General features: G+C 35.1%; 1 protein-coding gene across 1 annotated transcript; it reads right to left on the bottom strand.

The window, feature by feature from the left end:
• Positions 1 to 1287: 1287 nt before the first annotated feature.
• Positions 1288 to 17731, bottom strand: LOC147073154 (solute carrier family 25 protein Shawn-like). Its single transcript, XM_085945315.1, has 8 exons — positions 17339 to 17731; positions 14877 to 15037; positions 13080 to 13242; positions 10427 to 10549; positions 7523 to 7621; positions 6764 to 6870; positions 3703 to 3784; positions 1288 to 2111 (listed from the first exon to the last, which is right to left on the bottom strand). Exons 1-8 carry the CDS (start codon positions 17457 to 17459, stop codon positions 1903 to 1905), a joined length of 1065 nt encoding a protein of 354 aa, XP_085801441.1. The 5' UTR covers positions 17460 to 17731; the 3' UTR covers positions 1288 to 1902.
• Positions 17732 to 19567: the final 1836 nt, after the last annotated feature.

Genomic DNA, 19567 nt, shown 5'->3' with positions numbered 1-19567 from the left:
CTATTTACAATTTATTGGTATCTATTGAATATAATATATACAATGTGTATATTATTATAGTTTTTAAAATAGTATGTCATACTATTTTAAAAACTAATCATAATATTAATTCTGTGTATGGCGTGAATATGTTGATAAGTCTAAAATCATCAATTCTCAGGGCAGCTATTTGTATGGTTGGTTTCCTGTGGTAAATCTAAAGATATTTACGTAAAATATTAATAATATACAACCTTTAGAGGAGGTAATGTTAAATACAATTGTACAATAATACCTACTTACGTAATAGTCCTAAATAGTTCTTAATCGATTATTTCCGGGGGATGCTCGGCATCTACAGCATCTATAAACCACACGCCACTGGTACATATATACATAAGTATTCTTCAGTGTGCCTTGTAAACATTATAAATTGAATATTATGCCTTGATGCGAGAATGGTTGGGAAGCATTGTAGGCCCACTGAAGCTATTCGCCCTAAGTGACAACAATATCGCTGTCAACATTGAAGTTAATGGCCCCACCAAGCCACACCTGGTCTTAATTAGGTGTATCACAGGACCCTACATCATTTTTTTGTGACTGAGAATGTCTCAGGAGCAATTACCCAAGACTGAGGTCACCATGCACCCAAATGTGCTTTGACTGAGTTAAGATTGCCCATGGGAGAGGGAAAAATGTTGAAGCAAAATTAAAAATTGTAATAAGTAACAAACGCTAATACAAAACTCCCGAACAATCTACGTGAAAAAGTCTTCACGTTAGCAGTATGACACTTCAATGCAACATAATTGGCCTTTGTGGTGGTCGGGTCGGACGGTTAGATGGACCCAAAAGCTGGTTGAACTGACTTGAGCAGCTCTTCCCTTTCAGTACACATTTTAGGACATTCCCAGAGGAAGTGGTTTGCATCCTGTATTTTTCCACCACATGAACATGTTGAATGAGTAATAATATCAAGCTTGAGAGCCTGCCAGCAAAGCCACCATGTCCAGTCAAGAATTGACTGGGGTAATGGTCCGGAGTCAAAGCGGTTATACCCAGTTGCCATTTGAAATTTGGATGTGTGATACGGATAGTTTGCTTTCTCACGAATAGTTTTTATCATCGAGGCGAGATGGTAGCGTAAGATGAAAGTCACCAAAGCCGCCTTTGACCATCGTGAATGTATATGCAGATCGAGAGGGAGAACCCCAGCCAAGATAGGGAGCGTGTTCGTTGAAGTTGTACAGTATGCCGCACTGCGTTGTCCACTTAAAAGTGATCCACTAATTATTACACTTTTTTAACAAGGAGGGATTCACATTTTGTAATATTACTATGTAGCATAAAACCGTGTCCGGAAATTTGTACGTATGCAGTTCGCCGTATCACATTTCACTGTGATATGTTGTATCGGAAATATATGGCCGTATATTAAAGACTGTCCAACCTCTTTGGGTCGTATAGTACTGACATGAAATTCATGTCTAAATAAAACACGGTTCTTGTCGGTTTACACTTTACAGGAAGTCAGCAGCAAACAAATTTTGAAAATAGCCGATACACTGGATTATTTGTTAGGTTAGGTTTTTTCATTCTTGAATTCATGAATTTTGCCAAAATCAGCAATGAAAATTGAATTAATGTTCATATTGAATCTAATAAAATTGGAGACCGTATGGTATACGGTCATCTCTTTCCGATAAGAAAGCTCACAACGAACTGTGTCACAGTGAAATGTTTTACGTACAATTTACATGTAACCGTATGAAACATCTAATTCCTTAATCACCTATTTACCCCCTATTAAGCTTTACCCCGTCGCTCCAGTCGTCATGCCGACTAACCCTTGAACAGTCAATAGTCTAAAACGTAATGCACTTTATTTGAAGGTCGATCATAGAGCCGAGTGGTCGTATGTCAGTCATTCTGACTGCTGTACATCCTCATGTTGTAGTCTTGGAAGAAGGATTTTCCGTATTCGAAGGTGGAAATCATTAAGGCGCACGCCGGTGCCACTTTTGCAACCCTGGGAACGATGCCGGCAAACAATCCTTTCACTCCGCCGTTTTTGTAAATGTTTACCAACATTTCGCCGATGCCTTTCGATTTGTACGCTTTAGAATCTTCTACAAAAAAAAAAAAAATGCAAATAAGTACATAATAAATTAATACTATTGACTGAAGGTTCTTAGTGGAATAATTTTAATTGATTTAAGTTTTGTACTTTTTCATTTGAGTAATTTTTCATCTTGCGTCATCTTCAGACACTATGCATACTCACCAATGGCAAATGCACACTGATGCAGAAAATAGTTAATAGTAAATTTATATACTAAATTAATAGATAATAATGTTTTCATGATTATTTAGTAATGAATATGCCGAAACGTGAACAAATAATATAGTACAAAACATAAATCAATTAAAAAGTAATTGATAAAAACAATTTTGAAATACGTAATAATATTAAGCTATTATAATATAATATACCTTATAACTCAAATATGACCTTATGGTGGAGCGAGTTCAAAAGAAATTTTTGAGACTCCTTTATTTGAGGTTATATGGATACTATCTGTGGCTTTATCCAACTGACTTTCTCTTAGGTATGCTTACATACTGTAGTTTAAGTGCTAGAAGATATCAATATTTGGCCACGTATTTTTTTCGACTTATACGTGGTGTGAATGAGAACTCTGCCATTCTTGGTAGTATTGACTTGTGTGTCCCTGATAACTATCTTAGAAATCGGGAGCATCAGTTGTTTGTTCTCCTGAGGAGCAGAACTAACCTGCCATTGGTGATGCCAATTGGGAGGGCAATAACTCTGTTCAACCAAATCGCTTCGGATGTTGATATATTCCATCTACGTGAGGATGAGTATAGGTGGACGTTATTTTATAAATTCTTAAAATAGGGCTGCTTAACTCATCTGGTGTACTTCCTTGTACCCATATAATTTTTTGTATTTACACATTTATACTGTAGAATAACTTAAAACTGATCTATCTCTTTTGTTATGTACCTAATATTGTTTTAATAATATTTCATTGTTTCTAAATGTCATGTTGTGAACGTCTTAAACTTATAATTTGTAATGTCCACAATATGTAAAATAAATGAATTGAATTGAATAACGTGGGGTTGCTACCAAAAGATGGTAAGTCGATAATTTAGGTATTCAGTGTTAACAATTTTGTGTCTATATATAAATTTAATGTATGCTAGAAAAAAAATCAAGGTCATCCGATATAATAGAACATGCACATAAAGTACAGAGAAATTAGCATTATGCCTTTAGAGAGCATGTCAAACATTCAAATTGCAATTATTCCATAACATGATTTCTAGACTTGCCAACTTTTGGCAGCCACGAAATATGTAAATTCATTCCACCATTTTTTCAGGGGCGAGGAGAACGAGATTTGCTCGCTCGTCCCCTTTTCTGTATTAAATTTACGTATTTAATTGTTAAATGGTAAAATCTAAATACAAATAGAAATGTTGCCGGGTAGGCCAACAATGCGGAAATTTTTGTTGTTGAATTGACCTAGCCTCTAAATGAAATCTTGGCTTATGATTCTGTTTTGTCGGTGGTAGTCCAGAGGAGTTCAGTAACAATTGGTATATATACCAAAGAGTCATTAGGACGTACTAAATAATGAATAAGTAAACACGTTACTTAGTTTCTATGGAATTGTTGAATAAAACACTTACTGGAATATAGTGTTTTCTCTCCAAACTCGATTTGTTGAAACGTTTTGACAACATCAAAAGGAAGGGTAGATATTGCAGCCATCTAAAAAAAATTAGATATTATTAATATATGTACATACTTAATAATAAAACAATTTAATATAAATTTATTACGAAATGATCTAGAATTTTCTAGGGTCGATGAGTTTTGGATTGCTGTATTATATTAAAATGTCGTTTTGTTTGGTACACTAGCTAAATCAGTGTTTCTGTGAAAATTATTCATAACTCCTAATACATAGCGACTACCAATCCTTCTCTTAATCCTCTTCTATGGTATGGAGCAGTGGAGATAGGCTGTTAATATTCGACATAAATAGTACATATTAAAACTTGTCAGAAAAACGTATTTGTTTTCATTGAACTAAGACTACAATGTGCAGATAGTGTTTGTTAGATTTTTAAATTCAATTAAGCCCGGCCTAATCCAAGCCATTTATACAGTCCCACGATGGCCGTGCGGCTTAAGCGTCGTGGATCCCAGGTTCGAATCCAGGGTCTGGCAAGTACACATATTGTTTTTCAATTTGTGTATGAGTCGGAGTATGGACCTAAGGTTAAGCAAGTGGCTGACATCCATTTATCGTAAAAACAAAATTCATTAATACAAACTTCCGCTCTGTGGAGGCCCATTTATGATCTTATTAGGATCGTACAAGGTCGGAATCCAAGCCATTAGTGGATAATAGTCAAATAATATTCGGTTATCTATAAAATATCTAAAATTATGCCATTAAACCAAACATAATTTTAGATATTTTATAAATTTTAAAAAACTAACCAACAAAATTTGTTATATGTATTCTTAATTCAACGAAAACAAATAAGTATGACTGAAAAAGTGTGCACTATTTTTGTCGGATCGACCATAGCATACCTAAACTATTATGGTTTGGTTTGGCGAGGGTTTAATTGAATTTTAAAAACTAACCAGCACCATCTGCGATTTGTATTCTTAGTTCAATGAAAATAAATAATTATCACTGATAAAGTTTAGTGTGCACTATTTATGTCAAATCTTAACAGCCTATCTCCAACCCTCGCCACAGATACCTCCGTATTATAAGGGGATCTTAACATACTATTTAATGACGATCAGTAGATTGCTTAACTTCTGTAGATCATGAACAGAATCCAAATCAAAGAATTTACACTGTGTTTGGTATGTGTGGATGGTAACAAGTAAAATATTTTTCACCTTCTATTCGCCCCGAAAACAAAACTGTTGCTTTGTTTACATGAACAACATACGCAATTCTCAGTGTTACATGATTATTCATCTTAAAAATAATGGTTGACGTTTCAGTTTTGACCGCCTACATAAAATTGCCGAGAGAGTATCAGCTTTCCACAGCTAAAATTATATATTCAAATGTCACATCTGATATGGCATTATCTGAGACATGTGAAATGTCAAAAATAGAAGTCGAATTTAATTATGTACACACTATCCAATACGATGAATTTAAGTATTCAAGGCTTATTTTGGCAATATCTGTGCATAAAATCGTGTATTAATTAATTGAATGAATCTGAAATTATATTGGTGTCATACGTAGTAGAAGTGTGAAGTTATCTTGAAATGAACCCGCAAAGTAAAGTCACTTGTAGCCAGAGTTGCCATATAATTATTTTACCAAATCAGGATATTTACCATGCGATATAAAAAAAAAATCAGTATTTAGGAGCAAAAAACGGGACAACCTAAAAAACGCAGAGTTCAATAATTCTAATGTTTATTTCTATAATATCAATCATAAATGACACAACACAAACAACAAAACTCTTTAACTATTAAAATAATAATAAAACAATATTTTTCCCGACACTCGCCTATTTGTACTTCGCTGAAGATTTTACTTCCTGAAGAGTTTCTTTCTGCTGCTTAACTCATCATGAGAATATCATGTTGAATAGAACAAGTAATTCCGATTTTATCGACTCAATATAATATATCGTGGGTATTCTGCGAATAAGCATTAAGTCAAAAATACTAGTTTTTAATAAAATCGAGTTTGAAAGTTTGGACGGTCTTAACTTGTTTTATACATATAAAAGGCAAATTCCTTTCTGCGATATTGCTTTGAGTATGACTAAGTGCAGTTTCGCACGCAGAATTTTGTGAATATAGCCTGAGAATGAGAGAAGCAAATGCACTAAGTCCCTTTAGTGCCTTTTCTCTGAATTGATGTACGTCTTTTTGACTTACAACATAAATTATCTTCGCCAGTTTTATAAATATGACTGTGTGTGTTTTTGTAGACTATAGAGCGTACTCTTAATAAGATTACCTCAGCAAAATTTTGACTTAGTGCTTTTTCACAGAATACCCACGATATTATGTTTCTTGCATCAGACCATTTTAAATTCATCCGAGAAAATACCCGTTCGGTATAGCAATTAGATGTTAGTCTACTTAAAATAAATTAAATTAGTGCGTAAACACGTGTGCATCACGCATCCATCGCGTTATCTTGTCTTAGCCTAAACGTCTTATATGTATTTGTTGAATAATCATGAATTTAGCTGTACCACGTGGGACAATCTATTTTTGCTTAAAAATCGGGACATCTAGCAACGCTGCTTGTAGCCAGTCCTTTTTTTGCTTCTTGAATTATACACCGTCTGCAGGATTTGAACCTGTTACCCATCTACTAGTACTCCACTTCATGGTGGATAGCAGATATATATTTACTGCTACATATTTCATTTCTGTATCCTGTAATGACACACCATTTTGTTGGTTCAAAAGACCCAACTCGGACAGGTCAATTTCTATGTTAATTTTTCTCAGATATGTGTCTCTGTAGATGGCTGATGGCTCTGTGGTCACATATGCATGCGAAACATGAATTATTAATACAATAGGTCAAAGGCTGAACAGAAAGTATGGGATGGAAAGTTGCTTGTTAGGCGTAATGCGTAAAGACAAGAAAAGTAAATAATGCGTGAGGGAACGTATGACAGTATGCAATCTAATAAAATACGTCAAACAAATAAATTGAAGATAATATATACATACACTTCCCGATACCGCACCGGCGAAGAAATTGAATGAAAATGTATTATTCTGCGGATCTGGACTTCCAAAGTATTTTTTGATGGTCTCATAGTTCATCCAATATACGCCTGAAACAACAAAGCAACATTAGAGTAAGGCAATCAAAAACAATAGTAAAATGGACCTTTAATTAGTGTAGAAATGGAGAGCATATTGTATCGACAGTACAGCAAAACCTTGTAGGTACATGGATACTTTTACCGAGTTCTTAATCTTCAATTCGAAATTCTTTTTAACCTGAAATTTTAAATACAACTACTAAATATTTTCAATAAATCAATAAAGTATATACATATGTATGTGGAGAGAGATCAGAGGTAGATTGTATTAATTCAATCTCAATCAATGACTCCAGTAGTGATTTGTAAAATGTGTTAACGTCCAAATGCAGTTCAAAGCATTGCCACAATTGGTTAAATTTGCGCTAGCACTTATAGTTGTTGCTAGTTAAAAGAGTAAATTTTTCTGAATTCATTCGCATATTTAACACAAAACTGTTGTTTCTTTTGCCTGAACAGAGACAATATAAATATAACCGCGATTTTTTCTCAGGTTTTCAATATTTTTCCATCAATTCCCACATAACATTTTCATAATTCGTAATTTCATTTATTATATGACAGTTAGGTCACTATTAATTATTATAATTTGTCAGACGACTTACTTAATTAAACCTTTTTTTATAATTGGAGAGAAGCGAAAGAAAAAGAAGAACCTTACCTGAGAAAGGAACATCTCGTACCAAAGTCGGCCCCAGACCTCTCCACAGTCCTCTCATTCCGTGAGTTTGTAAAACATCGCCAAGGCCTTTTGTGGTTTCTTTAAATTATAAAAAAATACATATCTATTAGTTATATTATCTTATTATTTCCATCATAAGTGGTTGAAAAAGTGTCCTCCAGGCTGGCCGCTCTAGCATCTTTGTCGAGATCGTCCTGTCCAGTCTGGGTCTGCCAGTCGACTTTGACCGTCCGGTCTGGTATCCAGGATTCCCTTCGGCAGTCTACCAAGTTTAACGAATATGGAGATATAATCTTATACTGAATATGCCATTCTTCTTCTTCTAGTATGGACCCATATATCCAGCATAGAACTTTCCTCTTGTATATACCGAGCATGGCCCCCAGATCATAAAGAGGGCCCCCAGGCCAGGATGTTTGACGGCCCCCCTACCTACCACTAAGGTTAAGGGCAGTATGATGATCTACAGTAATGTTTCCTAAATCATATTCCGCAGATCCCCAGGGTTCCGCAAGATAAAATTAGGTACATTCCGTGAATTTAAAATTTTTTTATACTTCTTAAAAAAATCCACTTGATATTAATAGAGTTGTTGGCACTCGGCATTATAATATTATGATAACACTGATCTCCATCCCTTTTTGTGGTAGTCAAGAAACTAAGTACCTACCTAACATGCGATCCGCCGCGATAATTAAAATGAAATTCTACATTCTCATCTAAGTAAGTAAGTATATCAATCATAATATCATATCGAAATTCATCATACAGCTACATAATTTTTAAATGATAATACAGTTGAAGCGAAAAAGCCCCACAGATGACTTTTTTTACTGTTAAATCAAGTTTGTGGTGTGTATAGCGTATTAACTGGTCGACCCACTACGCCGGGTCCCTTGCCGAGTGCTTGCGTTTGTCGCGCGATAGATCATACACCGCGAGTGCATGTGGACGGCTCAATGAGGTCACATGTACCTGGAATGCGCGCGTAAAAACTCGAGTCAAATCATACCATCTGGACATATTTTCTGTTGCACTACTAAGCGACATCTAAGAACGTTGACAGGTGGCACTTCCACCTGGTAATTTGCTAGTAAAGAATATTTTAATCCAAATTTTTAACATATCACTGCCTGATTTTCAGGTTGTTCTATTCCACATTTTTAAGAAAAATGACTTTTTAATGCCATTTTGTTCTATTTCCAGAACTTTGTTCAACCCATTAGTTAGAATATAAAAATTATGAATGCATTTGTCGATAATCTCGAAAATAAGTTATTCTTTTATATGCAGAACACAGTTTTTAATATATCGCCTCTGTTCTGGCAGAACACACTAACTGGAGAATACTAGTTTTGAGTAATTTGACTTTGAAGTTGTTAAAATGTTTGAAATGGTCTATCATGCGAGTTTATTAAGTAATCGTAAAAAGGATTACTTTAAAATAAAGACTATTTATTTATTAAGAGGGTTTCGAGATGGTAAAGTTTGAAATAAGGAATATTTTGGTATAACTAACTCAATATGTCATTTTTTCGAATTAGTGTCTTCTGCCAGGACAGTGACGATATATAGGTTGTGCAATTATTTGAATGTGAACTATCAAATTGCTCTCCTGAGAATTTTACAGAAAATGACATAGACCAACCTGGGAATCAGCCAGCGATATATATATTGGTGGTGCAATTTATTATTTCAATGTGAACTTTCAAATTGCTCTCCTGAACATTTTACTGAAAGTGACATAGTGATATCATGATTCACATATTCAATAAGCAATATTCAAAGCTAATATTAATATACTCGAATAACGAGTCTGTCTATTATCTGTTTACTTTTAATTTTTGTATTTCACGTGGACAAATTAGCACGCTATCGCTAATTATTACAATATGATTAGATAAAAGTATGACTGTATAGTGTTTGTTAGATAACATTAAATACATTATCATTCTAAAGTGGCCCACATTGTCTTGTTTACAGGTGAGAATGCAATAGATACAATAATAACACTTGAAAACATTACTCCAAAACAGCTTTTGGCTCCAGGCGCGCACACAGGGGAGGTTTTCAGGTCCGGACCCCCCCCCCCCAGAAATGGAAAAAAGTACAATTATTTACGTAAATGTAAAATTATTTCTTCTTTGTCAAAGCCTCATAACTCAGGGTCACGACCCGGATGATTTGGCAGTCGAGCAACCTTCTCAACAGATTGGCTTCTCTCGACATTCTACTACACGCAAGACCTGTGGCAGTGGCGAAGGGTGGAGGTAGGCTGTTAAGATCCGCCATAAATAATAAACATTAAACTTCATTAGTCATACGTATATTTGTTTTTATTGAACCAAGACTACAATTTATGGTGTTGGTTAGTTTTTGAATACCAATTAAACCCTGCCCACTAAACCATAATAATAGTTTTGGTATATTATTTTGGGCGATACGAGAAAATAGTGCACACTATTTCATTCATACTTATTTGTTTTCGTTGAATTAAGAATACATATTGGACATATTATTGGTTCATTTTTTTAAATTCATTAAACCCTGCCTAAACCAAACTCAATATCCAAAGTTATGTATGATTTAATTGCATATTTTTAGATATTTTATAGATAGACGAGTATTTTTTGCCTATTAACTATTATGGCTTGGTTTCAATGGGTTTAATTGAATTTTAAAAACTGACGAACACCATCTGTAAATTGTAGTCTTATTTCAATGAAAACAAATACGTATGGCTGACAAAGTTTAATATGCTCTATTTATATCGGAACTTAACAGCATACCTCCACCCTTCGCCACTGGCCTGTGGCCACTGGAACTGGCACTCATGAATTGATGCAACTATATTATGTGTCACCATCATTTAATTTTTTTTACCTATTAATGAAATTTTCTCCGATTGCATCTTCGTCCGTACTAATTCTAATGGACTGAAAACAGTCACCGCAAGGGTTCTTGCGGCAGCTCCCGACAGCAGTGGGATCCACATCGGTTGGCTGGCTGAAATAATAAAAACAAAATTCAATTTACGTAATGTCACCAAACAACTAAAATTTAAAACTAACTGAGCGAAACATATGTAATAAAACAACTTTTATATGTGCTGAAAACCAACTGATAAATTACTGCTGGGGACGCTCTACAGAATCTGCCTTGAGAATTGAAAATATGATTTTTTTTACACGTGGTCCATAATAACTGGTCTACTAGTTAATATAAAAAGGTTGCCGCCAATGTTTGTCTCAATAAACTCCCTCCAAGTGAAGCTTGTGAAGTGAAGCTATGGGGTGACCAAAAAATAGTACTTTCTAATAAATGTTACTAAATTCAATATGTTTATCAGTTGTTTGGTGGGAAGTATTGCAACTGATATGATGGATATGATAACTTTTTTGATTATGTGTTAGCCACGATATAAACTTAATAATATATTAATAACTTTTTAACCTGAAATTGTCCGAGAACTAAACATACGAAGGATGTTGAAATAAATATCTACCTACATTTTTATTTCACGTGCTATCCAAAAAACATTACTAATGAATAGTGTTTATTTGTAATGTTTAGGACCTACGTATTAAAAATAATAGGTATTGTTTAATTCTAATGCATATTTTTAAAAATGTAGAAGTTAGTGTCTGCCTATTATAAAAAGAAAGTGACTTTTTATTGCCTGCGTAACTTCACTTTTATACTAGTGAAACAAGTGGTAGGTAGTATAGGTAAATCATTCTTGAGTGGCACCATCGGCGATTCGCGCGCGTATTGAATTGCTTGCGACAATGCCTGTTTCAATGCTAGCAAACAATACCACTACAACTGCAAGCCGCATTTGCCGTACCCATGGTGCCACTGTAAAACGATTTACCTATACTATTATTGTATGTAAAGCCAATGGGCGAAATAATTTATATCATGAGTGCCTAAAAATAATTATTAACATGCAGTCACTACACACATTATTTTTTTATTCGCCCATCCGACTGGCGGGCGAATAAAAAATGACGCCAGGGCTGTCGACGCAATTAATTATTTTGTACTTTAACAAACCTACGAATAAAAAAAGACAGGAAGGAACATACTGATTCATCGCAATACAAATTGGCAACCAAATTCGCCATTTTGGAAAGCGACGACTTTGCGTAAACAAATATCGCGTGGTCTGCACGTGTGCGGTAAACTTAAATAGGTAATTTTGTGTATTTTATGTTTGTGTATCATGCATTGTTGGCCATATTTGCCGGCCTTTCTTGATTGCCGTGATTTGTACACATGTTCCTTCCAGTCTTTTTTATTCATAGAAAAAAACAGTATGTTCTATTAGTTATATAAAGTTGACCTTGAATCTGTAATAAAATAATACACAATTAAAATATTTTGAAATGGAAAAAAAACACATTTTCCAAGCCGTGCTCACTCATGAATGTCATTCTTTATTTAGGTAAGTATATACAAATTTTGATGTTATCTTGCAAATTAAACAGGTATCTGACCTTTTCACTATATTATACATGTACCTACATGCAAATGTAATGTTTTCAAATAATTGATATGGATTATATATCATCGTATTATTTTCTCGAAATCATAAACATACAATAATAGTATTTGAGTATCAACCTATGCTCAATTTGAATTAGGTAATAATAATAAAATACCCGTAGATATATCAATAGTATGTTTGCTACGATATCCATCCAAGTTATCAGTATGTACTTGCACAGCTTTGATTAAAAACTATGATGAAATTAACATTTTAAAAATATTACTTCATGTATTATTTTGACAGCCCTGTTTTCTGATCGGCGGACACTTGCAGGTGTTTATCAAATAATAATTTGTAAGACGGCCGACAATACCAATAATAATGTTTTTTTATTTAAATAAAATCTCCGATGATTAGTGATTTTTGCGAAAATATCGATTTAAATCAACGTCCTTATGACCGAGGTCCTTTTTATACTAGATTATACTTCAATCTCCTTCTCTTGAGCCCCCTCGTAAAGAATGTCATTTACAATGGTTACATATTGATGGCTCAGTTCCATAGTGATATAGAATAAACTGTATTAAAGAATGTCATTTACAATACTTAGTTACGTATGTATCATAATATACATTAAAGTTTGTCACGTAAACGAAATGTGCATTCAATATTTGAGGACAGTTGGCACGCTTCGTGTTCCTTCCGTCTTATGGTCTAAATGCCCTAAAATAATTAAGTGAACTCTGCTTCAAAACCTTGTTCAATAGTGACTGGTTTTCACATTTCGATATTATAAATTTGTTCTGTGGACTTGCCCATCATGCCTACTACAACAATGCACAATGCAGTCATACAATGGTACCCAAAGGGCACAAGCATGCCTAAAAACTAGCCGGATTGACGAAATCGTCAAGTTTGGCAGGTGTACACTACAGCAAAAAACTAGGAACCGAGATAATCGGAAGAATATAGGAGCGGCCTTCATCCGGCAGTGGATCGACCCTGGCTGATGATAGTATATAAAATTATTTAGCAGCTACTTACCGATTCCAGTGACGGAAGTATAGGTATCCTTAATTCTGATTCTCATTTCTTCATAGCAGACAAAATAAAGAACGGTGCAAGGAACGGCAAGTATCAATGTGGGGCTTAATCCAGACCATAACGATGACACACCTTCCATCTGACTTATTTTCATAAAGGCATCCTGTATTCAATAACACACACGTATGAATAGATGACCTTGGACTTAACAAGATCGATGTAAAACTGGATATCGTAGTCGACCTGTTAAAACCTCCGTGACAATTTTATCAAATGGTTCTTTAAATTGCATGGTGTTGCCTTTCATCAACAAACTGTATTAATCGTTATATTTTTTGGGTGAATGAAATTTTGTTTAAAAAAAATGCAGTTATCTGCAGCGGACAAAGTGTGCTGACAAAATACTTAGGCTTCGGCCACATAGGCTGGTGCTTCGCTAGTCCTGATCTAGATACTATGCTTGTTTACTAAAAACACTATGTGGCCGAAACCTTAGACAAACGTAAACACCATATATTTTGAGGTTATGAATAATGAAGCATGGGATGAATGCATCCAACAAGTTTGAATTTGTGACTTTCGAAATTTTAAACTTAAATTCTCTGTGTGAAGTAGCTTTCTGGTTAGTTTTGAGAGTGATATATCGTTGTTGACTCGAGCACTCGCAAATGTCAAATGAATTTGTACCTAAGCACGTAGCGTGCAATGTGGCAGTAAGTGTTTTTAGTAGACAAGCATAGCACTTAGCTTAGCAATAAGCGAAGCATTTCGGTGTGGCCGAAGCCTTACGGTTACAGAATTGGTGTTGGGTTTAAGTATGTTTTTAGATTTCGCTAGATGCTATAGCTCAGGACTAGCGAAGCACCTGCCTATGTGGCCGAAGCCTTAGAGTTTTTATTCCAGGTGCCTCTGTTCATTTATAATATTATTAAACATTGCATGTAAACAATTAGAAAAGTAATATGTACAGAGTTGCCACCATGCTTTTAAGGGTTAATATTAAGGCCATACCTCAGTTGAGACACGGTCTAAAAAGATCGTCGCTAGGCGATGCGCAGATTGCGGGTCGCGGGTGCAAATGAGGCATGTCAAACCAAATATAATTTGTCTTATAAATCCAACATGTGTCCATTTAATGTTCTGTTTATTGTTTTATCAGTAACAATAATAATATATTCATTGACATGTTTTCTTTTTAAAGTAAATGGGTAACGTTTTAAGTCATCTTTACACGATTTAAGAATTATTACAGCCGTCGCCATCACGAAGCAAAATGACGTGTTTCCAGCTCTACATTCTCTCTCCGAATGGGAGAGAGTGCAAAATTTCGTCGCGCCTATGGTTGAAAATTATTTGCCGTTTCACTGATGAATCACCTTAACTGTTTAGTTTAGTAAAACCCTCTGATTTGTCTAGGCAGGGTTTAATTATATTTATAAAACCAACTAATACCATCCGCAATTTGTATTTTTAGTTCAATAAAAACAGATAAGTATGACTGACAAAGTTTAGTATGCACTATTTATGTGGGATCTCAACAGCCTACCTCCACTCTTCGCCACTACTCCATACCATAGAAAAGGATTGTGAGGACATAACAACGAACCATATGCAGTATCAGACTTAGGTTAAGGTCTTGATTGCTGAGGAGGCAGCACCTTTTGGCAGGCACTCCTTGCAATCTCAATTCTAGTTTTTATTTCCTGAAACTGGTCCTATTTCTGTAGCGACCTCATTAACCTTTGCTATCATCGTGCTTTAAGGATAATATAATAGATTTAATATGTTAATACTTACAATTGTTCCTCGATAGTAGATTGTCTTAGCTACCGAGCCGGTATTAGGGCCACAGGGACATAAGTGGTCCATTAATCCGTTACAATATAGATAGCACTTGTTAGAAAGCATAGCTTTTTGCTGCGTTTGTATTCTGACTTTCACCACGTCCATAGGTGTCACTGTAAGATACAATATAACATTATTATCGTTAAATTGGGAAAATTAAAAGGTTGCGAAGGACAATAATAAGTGATTGTTAGATTTTTACTGTCATAAGATGAAGATAACAGTTCGCCGCAACTGAATAATTTGTGTTTTATCTTTATCCAATTTCAAGTTAACTAAAAATAGATTTATATGTTGACATGTTAAGAAGCCAGTTTCGTCGTAATCCGGGGGTTAAATTAGTGGATGTTAGGTGGTCAGAAGTCAAAGTGATTATTTCCATTCGCCTCTGGGAAGAAGAAAATGTGTGCCTGCCCTCGGTGGAAGCCCCGCTTTCTTTGCCAGGTTTTCATCGCTGCATCCAACGCTATAAGACGGATATTCCTCTTCTTCATGGACAGTTTTTTACAATCATAGCAGAGTTGGGCCAACATATCATTTGAGTGATTATTAACGCCAAGCAATTACTTAAAAAAGTTGCAGAAGAAGGGGCAGGCTAAAAATTTGCTGGCTAGATAGTTACCAATGATTGCTGTATACTTGGGGAACCATACCGGAAAGCAGTCACTAAGGATAGACAGTTTGAGAGAGCCAGGACCCACCCCAAGTTGTCACGCTCATGATATAGTCATGTCAAGACTGCTGGTTTATGCATATATGATTTTATAATGTGATGTGTGGGGATCCGAATACTTCTTCGCTCGCTCGCTCAGGCGTTGCATACAGCATCGGCCTAGCCATTCCTACCAGACCACAGCAATATTAACACGAAGGCAGAGAAGGGGTCGCCTTTTCAGCTATATAATGCAGTACTTCATTAGATCAGCTCAAGTCTACTATTTAGCTCACTTAGTACATTGACCTTGCTTGACCTCTGAAAACGGAAACGCTGTGTTCAGTTGCCGTATTCAGCTTAGAGCAAAAACTCACGGCGCAGACTGCGGTGCGTTAACTAAGATCTTATTTGATTCTAAATGTATCCAATTAGAATCAAACAAAAACCACCGCACTTCGCGTCAATTTTCTACAATTTACAGTGCAGTGTGTCTTAGCCCTTAGACGATTGTACTCAGATTGGACTCAGACTCACCGTACCTTGATCAGACTCACCGTACGAATAATACTGTACCCGCACTGTCATTGTTGGACTTTAATCAACCATACTGACTTCGATCACTACTTATACCTTGCTAAGAAGGTTACATGTAAATTGTACGTATTACATTTCACCGTAGCACAGTTCGCAGTGAACTTTCTTATCGGAAAGAGATGAACGTTTACTATAGTCATTTCTATAGCACCGAGATGAAAAAATTACCCATTGTTCATGGAACATTGCAGACAATAATATTCCTTTAAGAATGAAAACTTAACCCTAACCTAACATAACCTAACAAATAATCCAGTATATCGGCTATTTTCAAAATTTGTTTGCTACTGGTTTCCCGTAAAGTGTAAACCGACAAGGACCGTGTTTTATTTAGACACGAATTTTATTTCAGTACTATACGACCCAAAGAGTTTGGGACCATATACCCGCAATGGCAACGCGGTTTAAGCGTTAGCCTATAGAATCGTGGGTCCCAGGTTCAAACCCTGGGTCTGGCAACTACACATATTGTTTTTCAATTTGTGTATGAGTCAGAATATGGACCTAATAGGTTCAGCAAGTGGCTGACATCCATTTCTCGTAAAAACAAAATCTGTTAATACAAACCTCCACCTGTGGAGGCCCATATGATCTTATTAGGATCGGACATGGTCGGAAAAAAGAAAAATATATTTCCGCTACATTTCACGGTGAAGTGTGATACGGCGAACGTGACACGTCCTAAGAGAGGGACAAAATAATCAACCCTGTAACTACTCCTTATAGTTTTCCATTTTTTTTTACATAACATGACAGTTCTTAAAATCATCTTCAATATAAAATATATTACTTCAATTGACTGAAAAAAAAACATTATATTCTTAAAATTAGAAGATAGAAAATTAAACCAACAAATGAAGCAGCTTATAAGGAATCAGGTTGGCATACTATGGTAATAGATTAGTCTCGACTTTAAATTTCAACAATAAAAGATAGTCAATTCGATTGTCATTTTTAACAATCGATCTATTTTGACAGTTAACCGGCTGTTAAAAAAAATAGTCACAACACAGCTGTTAAAAATCCACAGCAATTTTATTACTGAAATAATTATGCAACACAAAACGGCGAAATAGATTAAGATGTGTATGTATTTTGCTGGTAAATTTGTCTTTAAATGAAATGTATTTTGAATCGTCAAACAAATATCTGGTTTTTAACTTACTGACAAGTGAGGTTAGAAGGGCGCCGCTACATGCCGATACCATTTGTTGATAGGGCTTTATTCGGAAACGAGGATCCTCCTTATCCAAAACACTGTTAACATTAGCACGTATATTTGCCATAGCTGATAGTTTCGTTATAAAACGATTTATTAGGAAACAATCAAGACACAATATCACTTATTCTAAACTTGTAAAGGAGGAAGCCCAAAGATTATTTGTCAAGGTTAAGCTATCAATAAAACTTTAGCCATATTTACAAACTTTATTCAAAATACTCGTTTACACGTTTCATTTGATATGGTCGTCATTCATTTCATAATTATTTTGCTAATTTACTGATAAAAAACGTGAAAAAGCTGCAAACTTCAAACGACCGATAACACGGATGACACAATATAACTGCCAGATTAAAAAATATATTCCCAATTTTTGTAGATTTCCCTACAACTAGTGTTGTCATCTTTTCAAAGTGGAATTTATAGTACAGAGCCTCCAAAATTATAGTATGCAGGGAAAAAATATAGTACGCGTTGTCATCTATTGAAAATGTACAGGTTTTTTGTTTCTCAGAAGAAAAAAAATAACGGAGAATTTGAGAAACTCTGAGACCCCTTTTTATTTAGGTAGGTAAGTACCTCTTCCGACCAAAAATGCTTACCGAAGAATTCAAGAAATTTCATTTTAAACCGAAGTCTAGGGATCTCCTCAAGGAAGTTCTCCAAATCTTCTTATATATGCGAAATTATAGTACTTTGCACCAATTTATCGAACGGAAATATCAAAATTTTAGTACTTTTTACATATTTTCTCCGATATATAAAATTACAGTATTTTAGTCTTACTATACCTGTTTTATATCGTACATAGTACGCGGACCAAAATTATAGTACAAATGCTATAATTATTATAGTACGGTTGGCAACACTGCCAACAACGCAAGGCCACCGATCCATTGAAAACCAATCACTGCTCCGTTGTGCGAGTAATATTAACGGTTTTGGTCATGACCCCCACAAGCTGAGAGGGCTAAGGGGCGCCCGTCATGGTGGGTCGACCAGTTAAGTGAGAAAAACACACCACAAATTTGCTCGAATAGTAAAATAATTTGCCTGCGGCGCTATTTTCCTCAAAAGGTATTAAATTTGCATTTTAAAACTCATGGTTTTGCGATGCAATTTGATGTCATAATAATATGATAGTTATTGATGTAATTAAATGACAATTCATGTATAGAATTTTATTTAATAGTAATTATTATTTTAAGTGTGTTTCCTGACATACAAAATGACTATTTACCCGATATGGCGAAGGGTTGCATGTTACTTGGCTACTACAGAAGGAGATCGCGATCAGTGCTTCATAATAATATGATGATGAATGCCAACAACTCAATAAATCAACTCGATTTATTTATAAATCGCTGAAAATATACAGAATCACATTAACTCTGGGGATTCGCGGAAATCATTTGAGGAACACTATTGTCGAAAATCACACTGGCCTTAACATTAGCGATAGGTAGGGGGGCCCGCCATACATCCTGGCCTGGGAGCCCGCTACAGGATGTGGGGACCATGGTTTTGGTAGTCAGGTTATCTTCTCTGGCTTTAGGCGGATTAGCTTGTCTTGTCAATGAATTGGGAGTAAATCAATCAATAATGACTTTAATTTGAAATAATATAACACCCAATAATTATAATTAGGTATACCATACCTACATAATGATAGCTTAGGTAGGTAGTAATATATTTTGTAATTTTTTTCCCATTATACATTACTTTTTCTTTAAAAATAACATCTATTAATTTATACATTTTTTTGGTTGCCGTAGATCTCATACAATAATACTCGTAGTTTACGAGTCAATAAGCCAAGCTAACTTATAGATACTATCGCGTAGAGAAAAGCTTCATATTACGTTGGCCATATTTTCCTCAATAAGAATTATAATAATTTATTCCTAGGTACAACTAATGTAGGAAAGGGTAGACCGCAGTAGAAGCATATTATTATGTAAAGATTGTATAGTAATATTAGATTCTCTTGGCTACGCATCCGCCAAGTAGCCCAATTGTCCACGGCGTCGGGAACAGGTCAAGATATTAAAGTGTACTGAGATTTAATCGCCAATCTTCCATAGAAAACAGCATCAAAAAAAGAAGAATTTACTAAGTATAAATAGGTATTTAAAATACTATTATTATCGTAGGTAGGTCAAAAGAGGGTGG

This window comes from Rhyacophila brunnea, unplaced genomic scaffold, assembly GCF_057557595.1.
Source record: "Rhyacophila brunnea isolate RB1 unplaced genomic scaffold, BYU_Rbru_1.0 scaffold_18, whole genome shotgun sequence".
Classification (NCBI taxonomy): domain Eukaryota; kingdom Metazoa; phylum Arthropoda; class Insecta; order Trichoptera; family Rhyacophilidae; genus Rhyacophila; species Rhyacophila brunnea.
This window is presented reverse-complemented; position numbering and strand designations above follow the sequence as displayed.

Coding starts and splice junctions, on each gene's coding strand:
- LOC147073154 (XM_085945315.1), bottom strand. CDS start 17,459: ATGGCAAATATACGTGCTAATGTTAACAGTGTTTTGGATAAGGAGGAT. Junction 13,243..14,876: donor TCTACTATCGAGGAACAATT/GTAAGTATTAAC, acceptor TATTGAATACAG/GATGCCTTTATGAAAATAAG. Junction 3,785..6,763: donor CCGGTGCGGTATCGGGAAGT/GTATGTATATAT, acceptor AATTTTTTTTAG/ATGGCTGCAATATCTACCCT.